Below are 21,748 nucleotides of genomic sequence, written 5' to 3' on the forward strand. Positions count from 1 at the left end.
TTGTGCAGCTATTCGAAAATGATTATTCAAAAATAATTTTTTTAACATCTTTTTTTTTTCCACTGCTAGACAATTATTTCTTCTCTCTCTGTCTCTGATGCAGAGGCACGAGTCTGAAGTACCACGTGGCCAAGAAGAAGATTCCGCACGTGAATGACCTTGGAAACTTGGTCAAGCCGGAGAAGCCCAACGGAATCAAGCTGGAGATGTTCGTGTTCGACGTCTTCGAATATGCCGAGTGAGTCGATGGCCTGAATCTGCGCTGCTTAGGCTCCGGCCTTCCTTACTTGACGCACAACTTTCCGTCTGCAATGAACCGAAAGCCATGGGGATGGACCTTCTTCATGTGTGTCGCCAAGTAGTCTGGAAGCATTTGACAACGCTTCTGGTATCTTTCAACAGATGCTGAATCGGCATAGCTTCCACATGCATCGTTTTTGCATTTGCCGAAACACGGAAGAGAAAAGTAGAAAAAAACGTCAGACTTGGCACTCAGTGGTGTATTTTGTCTTATTGTGTTGCTGGTAATAGGATCTTTATGTTTTCTCTTTCCCAGCTTGCTTAAACTAACGGTGGTGAGAATGTGGAACTATTTTCAGGAGCGCTTTTACTTGTGTGTGCTTCACCTCCGTAGCTTCCTCTTCATTGCCACAGGAAGTTTAGTTGTACACAAGTATATAGCCTGCTCTGGAGAGAGTGAGTGCAGACTTTCAACGAGAGAGAGAGAGAGAGAAAGAGAGAGGGGGGGTAGCGTGGGGCAATGTTTTAACAGTTACACCAAATAAGTTCTGGCCGTATGCATGGCATGATACTCTGGCTGACATAGGTGTTATATAATGTGACCCGTTCATATATAGTACAAATGCATGCAGTGTACTCAAGCTTACACAAGCAGTGAGCTTGCGCGGTAACAAGCAGTTAGAGACGTGTCTAGTGTGGGTCAGTTTCCCGGGGAAAGACTGGCAGTACCATCGCTGTGCATGAAGCTCTAGCAGTGCTAATTTATGGTCCAACAACATGGCCAGCTCAAAAGAAGCTGTCTTGTAAATGTAGTGCAGTTTTTAGAGCAAGCTTTTGTGGCTGTAAAGCGAGCGCAGGTGCACAAGACGTGATAGGAGCCATTGCACACATTTACCCAACACCGATAGCTCCAATCGCTGTTTGTGCAAGAAGTTTGCAGGAATTTCAGGATTCAGCTTAGAGTAACTAGACCATTTAAGTTATTCACAGGTCTGGGCTTTACCAGTTGCTACCGCTGACAGTGCTCTTGAGTCATGAACAGCAGCTTACTCGTATTCGTAAAAATAAAGTTGTGCCATCACTGTATTCAGCCCGTACTACCCTTTGGGACTTTAACTGGTAGGATAGCAATGGAATTTGAAAAAGAAGTTGGACATTGTAGAAATAAGCTTGTGCATCAGATATCGAAAGTGGACGGATGACATTTCGATTGAGAGAGAGGGGGAAAGAGAGAGGGGGAGCAACTTTATTGTTAACATTTTTATTGAAATTAATGTAAGGAATTCAAGTTCAGCAATGTTACAGAATGATTACAGAAAATAACTGGTGGTCTATTAGAGTAACAGTATCAGTGCCAGGGAAGGAGGAATGCTGCTAGAGATGGCAGAAGGTTAGATGAAGGGGTGAGGTTAGGAAATCTGCAGGCCTTGTTTGGGCTTGGTTAAGGTAGTATGGGTAACTGGACTGATTGGGTAATCAAGAGAGGTAACCAAGATATCTATAATTCACCGCAAGCTTGCATTTGGCCTCATATGCTCATATACATATACTGTGTCCTTTGTCAAATTTTAACATTTGTTGAAACTTGGCTTAGCTCGCATTGAATTTTGGCTGTGGCAGCCAAATTCTGATGGAGACGAATGCGAAAATGCTCTTGTACCATGTATTGAGTGTACATTAAAGAACAGTTAGTCAAAATTAATCCGGAGCCTTCAGCCTCATAATCTTAACGTGGATTTGGCTGTAAACCTTATAATTTCTTAAAATTAGTGCTTCTGTATCTCGCCTCCTCTGTCCGTGTCTCATTTTTTCTGCACCATTACCCTGTCGTTAAGTGACCAACGAGCACTGAACTGCTCTTGTCCACTTCGAATCGCTTGATGATGGTAATGATGAACACGCAAACCTGGTTGTTATTTCCCACAGCAACTTCTTTGTGTGGGAGGTCCTGCGGGAGGACGAGTTCTCGCCCCTCAAGAACGCCGAGGGGGCTGCCAAGGATACGCCGACCACCGCGCGCCACGCACTGTACAGCCTGCACCATCGCTACATCCTCAGTGCGGGCGGCAAACTCGTAGACGAAGACGGCTGCCCCATTCCGCTCATTCCGAGGCAAGTTCAATGGCAGGCACACCCTGTTTACTTTTCCTTGTTGACAGTGATGTTCGGGAGAGCTGCAGCTGTGCATGCATGTTACGACTTTTGGCATACTTAGTTGACTTGCCTGGCATACTTAGTTGACTTAGAGGTGCCAAGTCACTAACAGTGAAAGCATAGTCATGTCAAAAGATGTCATCGAAAGATGTCATCTGCGAAGTGCAAACTCTTGTTTTACACGTTGCTGACTTTGTCTCCTTTCTGATAGGACAGTTATGGGCAGCGCCTGCATTCCTGATTCATTTGTCAGCAAATACAAAAACCCTCGGATATGTGCGTGCATTGACACTGACAGCCATGTTCAGCGAAGCGTCATTTTACCCTCAATTATTATGCATCCATGTGCAGTCCTTTTGAGTTAAGTGCACTCTTGTGTGAAGCCTACTCAGCTCTGCAACATCGTGCCTGGCAGGAGAGCTAAAGGTGCTGCACTCCAACGCTCTGCCTTCCTGTGTCCTATGCAGTTTGCAAAAAAACTTGTGCTTGCTTAAGCGTTTAAAACTTTTTTAAAAATCTGGTAAGGATATTTGTCAGCAGCATGTAACTGTCACCTGAAATCTTCTAAGACTTCCAGCGCACTTTCGGTGTACTCCCAGTGCACTCCTACTGGCCGTGCATTCGACAATTTTAGTTACGTACGCAGGTGAGGACATCTCGCTAGCTGTGTACTGAACCCGCAGCACCTTTAAGTGGCTGTAGTGTATTACTGCTGAGCTTGACACTGTGAGATTTTGAGTTTAATTCTTGGCTGCACCAGCTGTATCCTGATGGGGGCAACATTTTGCTGCACGTTGAAGAACCCCAGTGGGTCAAAACAATTGCAAAGCCCTCTGCTGCAACACCTCTTGTAACCCAGCCGTTTCTTTGGGACATTAGACTGAATAAGCCAACCAATCCACTTCTGTTCGCGGAGGAAGCGATTAAATTTCACTTGGAACATATGAAGGAGATTTAGGTTCTTGGCTCCCAAATGGAAAGAGAGCTGCCCATTCAAGCACATTGATCATTTTGTATAAGAAAGCTTGCTAAAGGCCATGCTCACCATGACAATGTATAGAATTAACTTCTGGGAAGTGAACTGCCAGCTTTCTAAGGAAATGGCTCAGACCTGATTTACATTTTGTGCCGTGTCACACTGTGACAACGCGGATTGCATGAAACATATTGCAGTGAATAAATATTTTTAGAATTTCCCATGTTCTAGACACTGAAGGTACCTTTCCACACAGTCCCAAACATTTTCAGGTCTGCGGACCACACACCTTTGGGTTGACAGCTCTGTGTTTGCTATTTAGAGCAGGTGAAACTATGCTGAATGCTCCTTTATGGTTGCGTTCAAGTCATGCCTGCCTGATCTACCTTGATATTCCTGAAGGCTGCACATGTTTTAAAATTTTTAATTACTATTTTGCATCTTACGATCTACATAATTTGCATGCTTTGCTAGCATTCTTTTGCATTTAAATTCAATATGTTCTTTGTACCATGGTGTTTCAGCTAAGGCTTAAGCATGATGCGGAACCAGTCCGTTACAGATGAAGTTCCTTGGCAGCACATTTGTGACAGTGGGTGTCAGGAATTCTGCAATTGCGAACGGTTTGTTTGCAAAGGGTTGCTGATTAATAATACAGTCTCTTGCAGCGTAACCTGCTGTGGTGGCGCAGTGGCTTTGGCGTGGCACTACTAAGCCTAAGGGCATGGGATCAAATTCTGGCCACGGCGGCCATGTTTCGAAAGGCGCAAAATGCACCCGTGTACCATGCATTGGCTGCACGATAAAAAAAACCCAGGTGGTCAAAATTAATCGGGAATTCCACCACCACGGTGTGCCTCATAATGAGATGGTGGCTTTGGCACTTAAAACCACGAAGTTTAGTAAATAAACTTGCTGTGTGTTACACCCTCAAAAATATGAAGGAAGAATCAATATTGAAGATAGTGAAGTGGTTTTGCTCCTTTAATCTAGTAATGAAGCGCTTCGTTACTTTCATTAGCGTTATTCCTTCCTTCCTATTTCGAGAGTGTATAACACATTGCAAGAGACAGTTCACGTGTGCGCTAAGTGGCCTTGTTCACAGGATTTCTTCGCATGAATTGAACATTTGCTATTTGGTTCTGAAGGAATCTGGAAGGTGGAGGAACCTTCATGACAAGGAAAGAGATTGGCAGTTTTGCTCCACGGTAAAGCGTTAAAACCGACCTCAAAGTTTAACTGTGTTCAAGCCATTGGCAAGGTGTTTTAACAATATGCGGAGGCCAACATTAGACAACTGCTGCTCTGCAGCGGAGACCAGGCAGGTACCAGGTGTGTCACGTCACTGGTGCAGCGATGAATGCGTACTGACAGTGGGGTTACAAGCGTTGCACCTCAGTGGTACACGAGATGAGACCGACGAAAAAAGTGTCGGCGTTGTGGTTGCACGTCGTCTTATGCCAGGCATCCCAGGTGCCCGGAAACTTTGGAGGGAGGCATGTGCCTGGTGTGTCCATCTTGGCTGTGCCCCTGGAAGCAGGTTTTCTAGTTAATTATTTAGGGCACTCCAACACCTCCCGATATTCTCTTCTGAGGTTCACAAGGCTTGGGTTTTCGTTCGATGCAAGAGAAATGTAGAAGCCAAAATCATCATGCCAATCTGTGATAGCTACATTGCTGTGTTGTTGCTTGAAGCTGAATTGTTTTCAGGTTGCTATCGGTGATAAATTCACACGAAGTAGTTACGTGCTAAGTACAGGAGTAAGCTACTGCTCATCTTCAGAGTCCATGGCTGATAGGTGAGAGACTGTCTCAGAGACTCTGTCAGAACGACGACCTCGCTTACCTAATGTCGCTGTATGTGGGGACCTTGGCATGACTTTGTCACCTGCCACAATAGTTCATTTGCTATGGCGTCGCACGGCTGAGCTCAAGGTATCGAGTTTGATTCCAGCCGCAGGGACCACACTTTGCTTCCGCAGAATGCAAAACACTTATGTACTTAGACTGAGGTGCACGTTAAAGATCCCCAAGTGGTCAGAACTAATCTGCAGGCTACCACTATGGCATGCCTCACAGTCAGATGATGGTTCTGGCACATAAAACCCCTTAAATTAATTAATTAATCCCTTTAAAGAGTTTATGTGCAAGTGTTGCACAGTTCTGTGATGCCCAGTACCACAAATTCGTTTGCCTAATTGCCCCCCCCAAAAATAACTAAGTTTGAAACTTGGTGTAACATACATGAATATAATGAATCATCAGATGTAACGAGCTAAATCAAAAATGTTTCTGCCGATATTTCAGCATACAGCAATTACATGCTTGTAATGAATGTAGAATACAACGAAGGTATTTTGATGTCGCTATTAAAGGGTTACTCCAAACCTCCACTGGAGCACCCAATTATGGGCAATGAATCATATTATCATTTGTATATGTCTATATTCACCTGCCTGTGCTGTGTGGCCTGCACTTAAATAGTTTGTGCGTCCTGATTTCTTTCATTTCATGCACGATGCAAGATAAATTCATAGCAAAGCAAGCCAACCAATAGCTCTAAAAAGCTTTTGCACTTGTTATTTTGTCTCCATCTGTTGTTTTATGCTGTACATATGCTTTTTGAGATGATTTTTGCATTTCGGCCAGTCCCATGGGACACACACCTGTCCATGGGCAGAAACGGCAATGGCGGAAATAGTCAATAGCACTTTTTCTCTTTAACAACGAATTGTCACTAGCGGATCTGGTAATTGCTGGTTGCTCCTAAGAGTTCGTTTGATGCAGGTTGATGTTTATTGCAAAACCAATGACTTTGCAATATTGTGAGCTTGTTTGAACCACAACTCGTTCATATCTTTGCAAGTGAATTGTGGTTTTCCTGAAAGCATTTGTGCATACTTCAGGAGGCCCTCTTGTGATGCAGGGCTCCTGTTTTGCGAAATATGCCAAATTATATAGCTCTTAAAGTGTTTCAGGAGCCTTATGTTAATTCGTACCTAATGAACTGGTATAAATACAGGGTATAAGTAAGGGCGACAACAGTGTCCTTACCTCTGTTCATGTTGCATTTCTTGAGATGCGTAACAACCAGCGGAAAATGCAGACCCGCTCTGAATTGAGCAGCGAAAAACGTAATTATTCTCTGTAGAGGGACAGAAAAAAAACGTTCTCTATAGATTGCCCAGTAAGATTCATCACATTAGCATGCGTGTGGTGTTTACTGCCAAAGCAAACTTGGATGCCATTTCTTTTTTTGCGCCCATGTGACAGGTGTGGTAGGCAGTCTGGCTGCTGACTGGCATGTCTCTCTCATGTGCTGTAGCATGCTTGCACCCTAGTTGAAGACTGCATGCGTTCTCTCTTGCACGTACCTGTTGCCACCATGTTCTTCAACAGTGCGGAGGAAACTGAGAATGGACACGGTGACCACAAAAGGTACTGCCGCCTCAATACTTTGCGAGCATGACTTCGAAAGCGGTGGCTGGGCTTGTCTGAACATTGGTTTGCCAATGTGCACCCGGATGTGTGTCATCATGTGCCTGAACAAGATTGACTTGTTTTATGAGCTGTTAACTATTGTATTTATTTTTCAATAAGTAAGTAAATAAATAAATATTTATTAGCAATGCAATAGCAGTGATACATAGGGAAATATGCAGAAGGAAGTTTCAAGGTTATAAACTGTAGGAAGGACTTCTTATGTTAATACAGGAGAAAAGGTATTATAGCGAACATATAATAAAAACCAAAATCAGTATGTTAAAAGTAACAAAAACAGTATAAAAAATTTAAGTGGCAAGCTTGAGAATCGTTGTGAAACACAACGAATTTAATGGAACGCAGCAGTTACACATTGAATGAAAACATCTTTAGCCTAAATGCATGTTTAGGCATTGTTTCTTTCAATTCGGGTGTAAGTGTACTCCATAATAAGATTGGTGAAAAAGTAATGTTAACCATGTTTGAATGTTAGGAGGATTTTAAAAACCACCTGTGGAAAATAACACAAATATACACAATGAGCTGGATTACTTGGAAGAGGCCAGCATTACTTGCACCAGAATGGACTAATTAACAAAATTTCAACAATTGCGCTTTTTAACTAATTACTTTATCACACATACTGCAATTTACGAGTTGAGGCCAGTAAGTTCACATGGTCTATCTTCTTGGAACGAATTTTGAAGTTAGTACCAGTTTTGAGATATGCGCCGTCCAACTTTCGCTATAACTGCACTGTTATTTCGCTTACATTTTTTAACAAAAAACTCTTTTATGTGTTGAAGCCGAAATATAACTGAAACACCAGTGCACTTTGTCCCGCTTTTTTAGAACATTTTGAAACTGGTTTCAACCTCAGAATTTTTTCCAAATCAGTACTAGTACTTGCAATCTCAATGGCTAATGTCTGCCAAACGTATTGCGAAGTAATTAATTTAGAACTTAACTAGCATTATTTTGACGATTAAATTATTATGCATTCCTATTTCTGATGCAAGTGATGCACGCTTTTAGAGTAATGCTACTCAAGAAGTAGAGTACAACATGCTGTGTATGGTTTAAAAAAATGTGAATTATAAAAGAAAACTGTGCCTTACGTCAGTTTTGAAAAGTGCAGACTCATAATGTGCTATGAAATGCATTTCTGTTCTAGTTAGACGTCTTGCATAGACATTTTTCTTAACGTAACTAACTATACAGGAAAAGCTCCCTGTAGTGCTCATGCCTAGATTTAGCAACTGCATGGGTGCTGCTATGAAATATTGATTTGATACTTTCCAGCTGCTGAGACATATGCAAACGTAAGCTCTAAGAAAAGTAACACCATGGGCCCTATAATGTAAAACTATTCCAATGTGTTTTCATTCGAATTTCCTGACACGTCAAATTTACGTAACCGCCGACGCATGCATGGGGTGGTTACCCGCAGCGTTGTTGGAACAGCCCAATCAAACGCCTCCTTGTTTAAAGAAGATCGCTTTTGTTCGCCTTCCAAATGAATAACATGCCTACATTGAGCGTTTTTCTTCATCTAATTGGTTGGCAAAAGGCGAGGAGCACGCTTCAGTGGAGAGGGCTTCTATGGGGCTGAGCCAGCGCACTGAAAATAGATAACCAGATAAAGAGGGTGGTGCCGGCGCCTACGATTGGTTCGCTTCCCCCTGCGCTTTTTGACCAGCTTGCGGTGGCTGGTCGAAAATTGCGGCGGCGTGCAACGGGGAAGGTTAAGAATGCTGCTAAAACAGATCCTCAGCAAAGAAGAGTTGGTGGAGCGACATCGTAAATGTGCCAATGGGGCTCGATAATGTTATACAGCCATGCAAAAAGTTTTATTATATGCAAATAAACCCATGCTCTCTGGCAGGTGCGAGTAGCCAGTGCCTGAGCAATCAGCGGGCAGCCATGTGCTATTCCTTTCAGAATGGGGCAGTCTCTGGGTATTCGGAAAGAAATTCAGTTTTGTTCAGCTTATTAATGTATTTTTAATGCGGTCGCGGGATCGAATCCCAGCCACGGTGGCCACATTTCGATGGGGGTGAAATGCGAAAACATCTGTGTACTTAGATTTAGGTGCATTTTAATGAACCCCAGGTGGTCAAAATTTCCGGAGTCCCCCACTATGGCGTGCCTCATAATCAGATCGTGGTTTTGGCATGTAAAACCCCATAACTTAATTTTTTATTTTCAACGTGTACACGTCCCTTTGACGTGATGAGTTTTCGCGGTTATGTGACATCGCATGATAGATAGGCAAAGTGGGTGCAGCCCGAGAACTTTTCACCAATAGCAGAGGGCTAATGACAAAAAGGTGTTCAATCAGAAATAATATTTTTTGTTTTTTGGTCTAATCATGCATAATCAATGTGTGCATATCATATCAGATGTGGAGCTGTCGCGGTTTTCGTGAAGTCGCATGAGAGAGGATGTTCGGGTGGCTCAAAGAAGCTTTTGAGCAATCACAGAGGGCTGATTGCAGAACTTGGAATAGAAAAGTTTGGAATAGCTTTACGTTCTAGTGCCCCGTATGACATGATTGTCTGATGAGGTGGAACAATAGAAAGTTCATGACATAACGAAACTGTGTCGCGTCCAGTACACGTAAAACAGTCCTAAGTAGGAGTCAACAGCAAGCACAAATGACAAATTGTGATTTAGACCGTTAGACACGGCACATGTGATTCCAAGCCCTGCACGAGTCAGTGGCGCCATCTAGTCATCAGCTCTTTCTCAAAATATATAAAAAGAACTTTACATGCAGTTCATATCTATGTGCCACATGCAGAGGGTTATTTTTATATTTTGAGTACTTGTAGAGCAACGCAAGATTAACTTTAGCCATTTTGAGAATAACTGCAGTGGCTACAATGATAACTGCATCATGGTGGCATTTTTTGCAGTTGTCACTTTTTTTTTGCCCATCATTTTCTTCCCTGGTGTGAGTTACTTATACTAACTCTGTGGTAGTTTTCCATAATCTGGAATTATTAACTTGAGCAGTGTATCTTAATTTGAATATTGAGTACGTGTTTCTGAAAAAAAAAATGGTGCAAAGCATGCAGTTCTTAGCAGTTATAGCATGCCCCCTAAAAGTCTTAACATTCAGGGAAACTTCCTTATTAGTCGTATTGGCAGTTATTGTGCAAATTATGATATCTGCCACTGCTGTTAAGCCTGGTCAGCGAAACATTACAGTTTTGTCTCGAAACCCATATTATCTTTCATAATCCAAGGCAGTTGTCACAGGAACCTTTGGTATACTTTATCTACTCCATTCTGGATGGGCCTCAGTTCTAAACCGACCCTCCAAATTTGAAAGGTCAGGGGGAAAACTTTCCTCAAGTGCAGCCACAAAAGCGAATGACATTTATTACCAATTTCCAGTGCCAGCCACGCACTATCCCCAACTCGCTGCATGTAGTGACGCAGCATTCTCGGTTCCATTGTGTGAGTGTCTCACCCAATGCAAACTCTGAGAAAGCAATGACTGAGCCCACACTGCAATCATGCAATGCGGTCCTTACAGCTGCAGCAGCCGGTAGTGATGGCTACAGCACTGTCTCGTGGCGCTGGCATTAGCGGCGTGCCATTTTTCCAGTTCCAACACCCCTTAATGAAATCTTCGAATCTAACCCGAACTAGGAGTTTCGTAACTCTATTTTTAAAGAACCCATCGGCTGGATTCAAACAAATACAGTATTAATCCGTAGGGCCTTCAACCTGATGCGAGTGCTTGGAATTTGAGGGCAATTGCACTTGCAGTAAGCATTGTTTGTTGGCTACTTTCAAAGTTTCTGTAGCATTGACCACAACATGCAAGTTAACAGCATTAGAAACTCCATTGTCACTTCCTTGAGTGCATGAACTTGATATTCTGTTCACCTTACTAGCTAAATCCGATTGAAGCATTGTCGACATGTCCTTGCCATTTAGCTGATGTTTTAGCTTTCAAGGCATCGTGTTGTATATACAAGGTTTTTTTTTTTAGGCCTTACAGATTTACAGACTCTGTAGACTATACAGGTCATTTCGCAGAGGAGTTGTAAGGCAAGGCAAGCGTACTTTGCCGCTATTAACCTAAGTTGAGAAGGCTACTTAAAATGACACAAATTCGTTAATTAACTTTTTCTGTTAGAACCTTGGGGGCAGTTTTCTGTATGGAAAATTTGGGGTCAGTTGCATTTTACGGCATTCCCATTTTTTTTTATCCTGAAAAAATCCACCTAATTCGAGATACTCATGCTCAAATTTCAATGCTCAATCCAGGCAATATTAAAAGCAGAAACTCATTCAATTTTAAAGCTAAAATTTTTTTTCTGCACTACCTCAGTGCAAGCTGTTGTTTCTAAATGTGGCTGAATCACATTTTATGCTAACATTTTGGTACTACATATATTTTAGTTATCTAAAGGGGTGGAATGCTCCTTGAAGCTAAGTTGTTAGCAAGTTTCTTTAAAGTAAACTCTCATGTGGTGGTTTTGTGTCAAGTACAGTTAATAGAGTAAGCTATTGCTCATCTTCGGATTCCACGGCCGACAGGACAGAGTGTTCATTTCAGGAACTCTCTGCGAGTAGAGTGACCTCGCTACCTAAGGTCACTATATTTGGGGACCTTAAAGATGACTTTGTCAGTGGTGCCATCTCATAGCGGTGCCCATCAACACTCAGATGAGCTTGACTGTGAAAATTAAGGCTTATCTTGCTCATGATTCACGAATCTGAATTCAGCACCCAGCCATCTTCGGACATTGTTTGAATGTTTGTCTGAGTCGACTGGTATATTCAAATGGACAGGCTTGAATAATTTCTTGTGAACTGTAATTAGTCTATCTGCAGACTACAGAAGGGCTATTATTGCATTACAAGTGCACATCCTGTTCTTGCTGTTGATCATAGATTTTTATGCATCACTATCCTTCGTGATTCCAGTCAAAAAGAAGACCTCAAGTACGAACACCCAGTTGCCTGCGAGATATCCGCGCTCATTTCGTACGATGGTGAGGTAAGTGTGTTGCTCATTAAATGTGCTCTTCAGTGCTTTGTGAGTACAGAGGACTCTAAAAGAAGGCACATATGCAATTAGTTGCACAAGCAAATGTTGTAGCACGAGGCTTTTACCTTTGGTGCTTCTTATATTATTGGTGCTCAAACTTGTGCACAAGAGTTGGGGAGTGCTCTGTGTAACATTTTCAGCCTTGTAGTTTTTGTTTGTGTGTATAGACGTACGTACGTACGCACACGCACACATGGTGTCCCAGCTAACTTTAGCCAGTGTTTAAAAATATGTGAATGCCACGTAGCTAGACAGAACCAAGGTCATGTTTGCCGTTGCTTGGAGATACTCGGATTATTTTTTTTTTCATTCTACCTAATTTCATAATTAGACCTATTCAATTAACTTCTCAAATATTATAATTAGATGAAAAGGGTCAATGAGAAAATTGTAGAGCAACATGAAAAACTCCCGATACGGCTTTCTGTTGCTCAATACGTGCTACAGAATAGTCTTTTTCAAAAGCGTGAAAGGAGCCCGCAAATTCACACAACGTACCTCAAGCGGCCAGTCGCGCGGCAATACACACCCAGATGAAAATGTTTTTACTTCCAGCTGGATTATGGAACTGGAAATTTCACCCAGCTGGATACTTTTCTAGCTGGGAAGGCAGCTGGAAAAAATCCAGCTGGGTGAAATTTCCGGTTCCATAATCCAGCTGGAATATGTCCCAACTGGAAGGCCTTCCAGCTGGATCCAGCTGCCAGAAATGCCAGCTGTAATTCAGCTGGAAGAAGTTCCAGCTAGAATCTCCAGCCCGGACTGTGGGTCTACAGACCCTCAGACCGGGCTGGCACACAGCACCGGTCGCCATGGTGTTGAGCCTTGGCGACAACACCATGGTGTTGAGCCATGCTTAGGTGAAATCCCAGGGTGTAAGCTCGCATCAAGCAGGATACAAACTGGCCAGAACTCGCATGGATCTTAGCTTGCTGTCGCAAGTCACACTTAGTTCCTAATGTGACTGGCCGCAAGACCAACTGGTCCGGTGAAAATACATGCAGCCAAAACAGCACGGTGCTGAAACTTGCAACCATTTATTTGAACACTTGCAGCAAGGATTGCGGAAGCATATCTTGCACCTCCCTCAAGATGTGGAATACACTTGCACTTCTCCTTGTACCCCATCTGAAAAAAATATTTAGACATAGTGAGTGAACTTTAAAACAATCATCACTTTAATCCACTCAGTTCTAGTAAACAGTGACCTTTACCAAAATCACGCGGATTGTATCAACAGCCTTTGGACAGTACCACAGTTTACCTTCATCACAGACCCTTCTACAGTTTATGTGGCGCAAGGCCTCAACCTGAGCTCTCAAGAGGCTCTGAACTTGAGCTGCAGAAGCTATGCAATGATTCTTAAATTGTTTAGCGCCATTGACTGTGGCTTTAGTGCAAATAGAATTCAAATGAGCTCATTTGTATTTTGAACTAGGCGTGTGATGTAACTCAACAGCCTCCCAAGAAGCATTTCTCTGCTGAATAACAGGAGCTTGAGGGCCAATCTTTTTATGTTATAGTTGTTTTGCACCTATTCAAATGCCTGCCATTCATGCAACGTGTTTGCGAGCACGCACTTGCAGTGAAAGCAAGCCATAAATGTGCTTCTATTGCGTTGGGCAGATTGACATATACGCACTAGTATTTAATAGACGTACGTATGTGCAACATTGGGCACAAACACTGCACGGCAATATATTCAAGTGGGCTATTGGAGACAAAAGGGGCTTACGCAAACTTGCAAGCACTTCACATATGCTGCGTGATAATTTTAAGTTTTATGCAATTTTTAACAAATCGCCTGTTGAAGATACCGTAATTCTAGTCCTTGAGCTGGATCCTTCAGAAGAGGAGATTACTTGCACGAAAAATCGGAACACATATTGAACTAATTTTAAAAAATTCAATAATGAACTTCCTAATTTATTACATTACGGCACATATCGCAATCTACGAATTGTAGCCATTGAGATTGCCAGGCGTATCCACTTGGACTTACTTTCCAGAATGACACCAGTTAGAAATATGTGTCATCAAACTCGCCGTAAAGGTGCACTGTTGGTCTACTTACTTTCTTAACAAAACGCTCTTTTATGTATTGGAGCACAAAAGTAACTGGAATGCCCACTTATTCGTCTCACACTTTAGAAAATAATATATCGAAACTGATGTAATTCTGGAAATTCATTTAAGGTGGATCCATCTTGCAAACTCACAGGCTACAATTCGTACATTGTAATATGTGCAGCAAGGTAATAAGTTAATTTGTCAATTTTTGCTAATTAATTGAAGATGTCTTTCGATTTCGCATGCTAATAATGTCCACCTCTTCGAATAATTCCGCTCAGCGACAAGAATTATGATATCTGCCACAAGCCATTTCTACCAAATTCCGCAAAACATAAAAATGATCAACCTGTATACGAACATCACGTACAGCAGGGACCTATGATATCATGCTCAAGCGTGCCAACATACAGGATAAAAATAAACATTAACTTACGCTCAAAACATAAGCAAGTGAAATAATTACCTCCAAATTGTAGAATCAGGGCTGGAGAAAACGGTGCTCTTCGATCCGCACTGGTGAATCACAACACCACAAAGTACAGCAATAACAACCGTTGATGCTTGCCTGTACTTGTAACACCGTCCAGAGAAGGAACTGTCCAAAAATAATTACTTCATGCGCAAGATCATGCAGGTTCCTCACAAAAACTTGATCACACGACCACCCGAGAGACTCCCGTTGTCTCGCAAAATTGCCTCGCCGTGACAGTTTCCGCCATGTGCTGTACGAAACTAGAGCCCCTGTGGCGTCGTCACATTTTTTATATTCGGCCTGCCTGTGTAATGCTGCTGCTGTGAATAAAAACCCGAGCTTTTCTGAGAAATACTGATATTGCAATAACACGCTATTATATTATTATTCGTGTCAAAAGAGCAGATCAAGACAAGATACGAGACTAAAGCTCCTAAGTATTCAACAAATATGGCGGCGATTGTAGTGGCGTCGTGGAGACGGGAAAAAATAGGAGCAGCGGTCATTGCAGCCTGAACTGCTGAAGGTGCCACGTGTTAAGGCTCTTTTTTGTTAGAGAAGGAATTGCTATGCTGTAAACACTAGCCGTTTGCGCAACGGCTCATCATGACCAATCGGGCAAGCTCCTCGCTAGTGTAACATCGACAGTGTAGCAAGATATACAGTGTCGATCAAGAGCGCGTCGCTTTTGTCTATTACAAGTAAGGTTCAATAAAAGTGGCAGTTTTCCTGTAGATATTTTTTTTTTTGCAACTCGATCACACAGGACACTTTCGATTGCAATAGATCCCGATCGGGCCCGATCGCGATCAAAGGTACCGTGAGTGACGAGCATTTCCATGCAGTTCATGCAATTAATTACGATTGTTGTCACAACGCAGAGAAATAAAAATATATTTTTTTTTTGCTCCTGCTGCAAGAGTAAAAGCTCTTCGTTCTGATACAAACACCACCTAGGGCTAAATATGGGCATGTTGCAGATACAAAAAATGTCTCAATGCAAGTGGGAAGCTCCACTTTCCAGTCGATAGATTCTACTTCCGGCTGGAGAATGCTCCATCCAGTTGTTTCCAGTTGGAAGCGCTGTTTCCAGCTAAAAAATGCTGTATCCAGTAGTTTCCAGCTGGTAGTGCTGCTTCTAGCTGGAAAACCAGCTGAGGTGGATTCCACTTCCAGCTGGAAAGTGCCATTCCCAGCTGAGGAGGATTCCACTTCAAGCTGGAAAGTGCCATTTCCAGCTGGCTCTGGAAAATTTCCATCTGGAAGGGCTGATTCCAGTTGGAAACCTGGCTGGGAAGACCATTTCCAGCTAGAAATTCAGAGCCCATTTTCATGTGGGCAGTCCGGGTGCGGCTGCATATGGCGTCTTTGTTGGCTTGTGTGCAGCCAACACGTTGTCTTCGGGTCATGAAAAATGTAGTCAAGCCTCGCTATAACGAACACGCATGTAACGAATTATCCGATATAGCGATATCCAAAGTGCAGCAAGAACAGTGGGCCCAGTCAGGACACAGTACCATTTTGCCTCTCTTCAGGAACACTTCTGAATACGTTGAATAAAACTGAAATGAAAAATAAAAAATTGCCCCAATCAGTACCTGACGAATGTGTCTCTATAACGAATATCGGTTATAACGAATGTATTTTCGGGTCGTTGGTGACTTCGTTATCACGACGTTCGACAGTATTTCATCAGCGTAAACAAATTTAGCGTTCAATCTGCAGTGGCCCCTTGACACTCTTTTGTAGCGCATTTCCGTCACGCGTGAAGCTCGGTGTGAAAAATGTTTTTTGCCGTCGCGCAGGGTCTGGAGGAGTACGTGAAGGACAAGAAGTTCGTGCCGCCCGTGCTTCTGAGCAGCAGTGAGGAGGAGCCCATCTTCCAGAACGGAACGCGCAAGGACTGACCGGCGGGGGGCTTGTTGGCGTTTCGCGAGCCGGGATCAAGCTTTTCGTTTTGTGCATTTGGAGCGCCCCAGCAACGCATCGACGACTCTCCAGCACTACTCCGCAGTGGCTCTTTTTTTTGTTTAGTTGTTTTATTTTATTTTTATTTCTCCGTAGCTGACGCACTTTTGTGGACCGCTTGGGGCAGACGTATTTTTTGGTTTTTCTCGGGACCAGCTCTTTACTCCGTCGCATGTGCTTGAAGTCTTCCCCGGTGCTTTTGGTTTGCAGCACGGGGGGTTTTTGGCAGGGCAGGCATGTGTGCCGCGGCCGGCTACAGGGGCAAAGCGGGGACGCAATTTATCGCGTTGTAAATAGTTGAAAGCTGTACATAAGCCTGCTGAGAAGGAAGGCCCCGTCGAGGGAATAAATGAACTGCTGATGCGAGTTGCTGGCTATCGGCTCGGTTCTTCTTCGCATAGAGTTTCTCACTATAACACCTAGATGGTAATCTGGAGCCACCGTCTATGGGAGTTCCTTAGGGGGGCACCGTGCCGTCATGGGAATGACGGTATATGTGTCTGCGAGGCTCGTGTTGGCTGGTGTTGTAAGAGGCTTCGTCTAAAACGTGGATATGGCTACGCAAATAACGTGTTCTCAAAGTAAAATCTTCATAAAATGTTTCCATTCACGCATATTACATTTTTACTCAACCACGATGCATGACCAAGCGAAGAAAAGCAAGAACCAACGACCAACTGTTTCAAAGCGAGCGCAAACCTTGTCGTCTGTCCTCCAACTTTAGCGGCCCGCTGATACTTTTTACGTAACATGTAGTCGTACACACAATAACAAGTTCTCATAGTTAAACAAAACATGTTTTCGCGTAATAATAAAGCTAAAACAGCTTTTCACGTGCTGTTCTAGTAGAAAATGAATCATTGTGACAGACGGAACGGTACTTGCCAAGCGCGTCTTCAAGGTGGCCTGTCTCTACGAGAACGATGCCAATCCGAATCCACAATATACCGGCATTCCCATGCATACCACAGCGCAGCAGCGCCAGATTTCCCTCTAGGTAATGTAGTGAGAAACTCTATGCTTCTTCGTTCTATTGGCCTCGAGCTCCACCACTGGAAATGCTGGCGCCACCGTCGGCGTGACGTGCTAGGAGGGATCACGTGGACATAGCGGCCGCGTCGGCTGCTTCGGGCGCGCCGAAGCGAGCTGAAAACGAGTTTAAATTCCCTCATCCGCTGCGGTTTTCATTTAGTGGCGAAATTTTCCCGTTTCGAGTGTCTCCTTTACAACGCTTGAAAGCACTACAATAGGTAGTGGCTGCCTTTGAAGGCGCGCAACATGGTAGGCTACTGCTCGGTGCCGCAGGGCCGGACGCACGTAACGGAGGCCGGTGTCGGCCTTATTCACACGTAGCCGCAGGACAAGAAGCTGTGTGAAGCTTGGCTCGCGAAACATAAAACCGGCAGTCATCGGCTACAACTCGGGTATGCAGCAAGCACAGACGCGAGGAAGATTTCTGCTACGGCGCCCGGTCTGCGATGTTCTCAAAACGTGCACTGAGACGCTCGCCTGAGTCCGCTGCCCGACTAATGTCATGACGGTTTGGTCTATGAACTTGTCGATACTATAGATACTGCCAAGTTCAGTGGAGTGGAAAGGCAGCGGTGAGAAGCACATTTAAAGAAAGCATGGCATATGGTCATGTATGTGTTATGAATTAATGCACTGGATTACAAACAAGGAGCAGCGGGAAATTGCACGCTGAGAACGCCGATAAACATACAGTGCGACGCAACTCGAGAAATAGTATTGAAAGGTCAAGGAATTTAGAAGAAAAAAAAGATTGCATCGTCGCGACGGCACATCACAGTCCCCGTAGGCGTCGAAGTCCCTGCAATGAAATTATTTTTGAACAGCTCTGATAGCGCCCACGCAACAATGGTTGCCTGTATACTGTCAAATGCTCATATTCTGCGGCCTAAAGCTCATGGCACGGTGCGAAAACGCGCGCGCGGAGAAAGCGAAACAGTGCGCGGACAATCATGCAGACGCGCAGTCGGTCGCTGCGAATCTGCGCGATCGCTGCATTGAGGCTTCATTCTATTACGCTCCATTTAGTTATACAAACACTATAAGAACACATTTCACATAGTTTGCTCTCGGCGTTTACCTACCTTTCACGCAAGAAGCCGGTTCGGGAGACTCCATCGCGGCGACCGCGCGCAGTGGCGTTCACTGTACGTATTCGGTAAAGAGATAGCGGCTCTAAACGATTGTGTGCTTTCACCTTGCCCAAGATTATTATTTAGACAGTAAGAAACTTCTCTCGTTTCGAAAGTACTTACAGAAATGTCCGGGAGAGCTCGCGCGTGGTGTTTTCAGTGAGCGCTGACAGCAAAACCTATGAGGAGCGCGTCACGTGATCCCTCATACTACGGCATCGAGGCGCTTCCGATAGAGGGCGACTCCGTAACTCCTCGCCGCCAATAGTGCGCTCGCGCGCGAGTGTTGTAAACGAAAGGGATTGCGAATCGGTCGAGTCGGAAATTGTTCGCCAGTGTTGTTCGCGTGAGGGTGCTCGCGTGCAGCTGTGGGAAGGGCGAGTTGAGGTAAGCGATCGAGCCGCTGATGTTCGGTCAGGGCCCGTACACTCTCAAGTTCAACAAATGGCCACAGAGGGCGAAAAAATCGACCGCGCGCCGCTGCTAACAAAGCCGACCTAGTAGCATCACCTCGGGATTCGTTCGTTAGTTCCAACATTTCCCGGTAGAGGCGTCGTAATAAGCGCAATTTTATCTTACAAACTTTCTCTTACAATAACCAAAGCATTTTTGTTACATAAAAAACACGGCAAAATTATCATTGCTAATTAGTTATTGCACTTTTTGTTAGTAACTTTATTGTTTCTTTGTCATTATAAACGCAAATAGCGTTCAGCATCATCGATCCTTCACGTGACCTCTGGCCTGGATTTAAAATTTTTACCGGTATTTTCGAGTGCACGAAAGCACGGATTCATTCGTTCGTACACGTAGACTGGTTGCTTCTTTGTTGCTAAAACAAGTTCATTTCGCTTCGATGCCTCGCGTTATTTAACTTGGGTTGAAGTGACGTGTTTGCAAGCGGACATGTAAGCCCGAAAGCTAGGTTTCGGTCGTGAGCCATACGTCTGCATTGAAACGGGAACCGTAGTCTGCGACTGAGGACAGCAGTACCGGTGAGTCGTTTAATATCGCTGCCTGAATCCTTATGTCTCGTTAACTTACAGGCGGAGACAAGTTAACGAACTAGATGCTGCATTACATATGGGCAGTCAGGGCCTTTCGTTGCTGTTACCGAAATAAACCTTCAGTTACGGGCAGTTGTGAGTCAGTGTTGACTTCTAATTCTTGTCTTCCTTTGTTGCGCTACTTGGTCACATTAAGGAGACTTTGTTCGACAGCGGGTGTGAGAAACGCCGCACACTCGCAGCAGGCAGTCGTTATACACACAAACTCACGAAAAAAAAAAGAGATATCGGAACCTGCGTCACATTTTCATCTTGTAGCCGTGTGCATGGACGACTGAGTGGCTTATTTTCGTGCCCGCCGGCAACTTTCTTTCTTTTGGTAAGTAAATTGAAGCGCAAGTAGTGAATTTACTGTAATAAACAGTTGTTCTAAACCAGCTGTATTAAACCATATTTCGTTCTTGTTGGTTCCAAATTTTCTTTGTGGTCGGTTTGCTTTACCTTAGGGTATTTATTTATTTATTTTTGCAGTAGTGAAGCGGTACATGACGTTCGTGGAGAAAAATAATGTACACCAGTCCTAACAGCTTCATGTCTTTCATACGTTTGCTTGTGGAACTAGTAGTGTGATCACTCCTAGTGTATAAATCAGTCCATAAATGTTCTCATTTGTTATCCTAATAATACTTAAGCTGTTGACATAACTTGTAGTTTGGCAGATATCAACGTTATGAACAGTAGCAATATCTATTTAACTCCACAAAGACCAATGTATCATTTTTGATATGCTTGATTTGATGCCTGAAAAATCTCATTTTGTGCTCTAATCCCAATGTATAGCCCATACTAGCATTCCTGATATTCTGTAGGAAGTCTTCATTTGTGAATAGTTCAGCAAATGAACTACTAATGAAGTAATTATCAATGTAATTCATTTATACTGAATTATAATTTTGCTGTTCACTCCATCGTAATATATTCCCTGTGACCATAAATATTAAGTATTTTAAAGTTTTCTTGGACTTGGAACGGTTTTCGAGCTTTGTGGGTTAAATTACCACGCTGCTTAAGCACCTTAGAACAAACAGTGTACATTTGCATTTTGCGTAGCAAAATTGTTCTTTTTTCAATTTCTGATAGAGTCAAAATTTCTTTTCCAGACATACAGTAAAAAGAATGGTTCCTGAGTAAAGCAAGGCACTGCATGCATTGAAGAGAACCTACTGTCTGCTACAACAAGGTAAACAACACGGAGTTCAGAAATAAATCCTCAATAAATGCTGTATTGGCTTGCTAGTCTTTAGATACATTTCATGTGTTTACAGCAGATCATATGAATGTTTCTTCGTATTTACAATTTACCATTATTAGTTCAAACATGAAAAGAAAACACTGCATGAGTTTGCCTAATCTCTTGTGTGAAATCCATATGTGACCAAAAAGTATCTTTCTTGTAGTGTAATGGCATACTGGTAAAGGGACTTCGGAATTATACAAATTAGTCATTTTGTTGCATGACAGCAGCTATTGTTTAAGGCAATATTAGCACACTAAGGAAAAGAAAGTGCAGACAATTTGAGAATGAAGGAAAAAAAATGTTCATACTGCTTTCGTCACGCATAAATAAGTAACAGTAACAACAGTAAGCAGCAACAGTTGAGGCACAGGAACAACCGGACATATTAGCCAGCTATGCTTGTAAATCATCATCAGCCTATTTTATGTCCACTGCAAGACGAAGGCCTGTCCCTGCGATCGCCAATTACCCCTGGCCTGCGCCAACAGATTCCAACTAGTACATGCAAATTTGTTAATTTCATCGACCAGCCTAGTCTTCCGCCGTCCTCGACTGTGCTTCCCTTCTCTTGGCACCGATTCCGTAACCCTAATGGTCCACCAATTATCTAACCTACGCATTACATGACCTGCCCAGCTCTACTTTTTTTCTCTTAATGTCAGTTAGAATATCGGCTATGACTTTATAATGATTTAATTCTCACTCGAACTTATCGGAACACTAACGCATTTAACTTCTCAGCTCTACCATGAGCAATTCGGTTATGGACTTTGCTTCCGTCATGTTTGAATGTGACAGACGAGCGGAAAACTAAACATTTTTGCTTAGGTCGGTATTTCAGCCAT

The 21,748-nt window shown here is 43.3% G+C and overlaps 1 protein-coding gene across 5 annotated transcripts in view; it reads left to right on the forward strand.

Annotated features, from left to right (window-relative positions):
- The window catches only part of mmy (UDP-N-acetylglucosamine pyrophosphorylase mmy), a 105,092-nt gene extending 88,289 nt beyond the window's left edge, over positions 1-16,803 (forward strand). For 4 of the 5 annotated variants that reach the window (XM_065455754.2, XM_065455755.2, XM_065455758.2 and 1 more), the window contains 5 exons: positions 104-238; positions 2,167-2,352; positions 6,770-6,808; positions 11,801-11,873; positions 16,275-16,803. In XM_065455754.2, the coding sequence (XP_065311826.2) occupies positions 104-238; positions 2,167-2,352; positions 6,770-6,808; positions 11,801-11,873; positions 16,275-16,376 (535 nt within the window). In that variant the 3' untranslated portion in view covers positions 16,377-16,803. The remainder of the gene's footprint in view (positions 1-103; positions 239-2,166; positions 2,353-6,769; positions 6,809-11,800; positions 11,874-16,274) is intronic. The other variant, XM_065455757.2, reaches the window with a different exon arrangement.
- Positions 16,804-21,748: the final 4,945 nt, after the last annotated feature.

The sequence above is a fragment of the Dermacentor albipictus genome, unplaced genomic scaffold, assembly GCF_038994185.2.
Source record: "Dermacentor albipictus isolate Rhodes 1998 colony unplaced genomic scaffold, USDA_Dalb.pri_finalv2 scaffold_129, whole genome shotgun sequence".
Lineage (NCBI taxonomy): Eukaryota > Metazoa > Arthropoda > Arachnida > Ixodida > Ixodidae > Dermacentor > Dermacentor albipictus.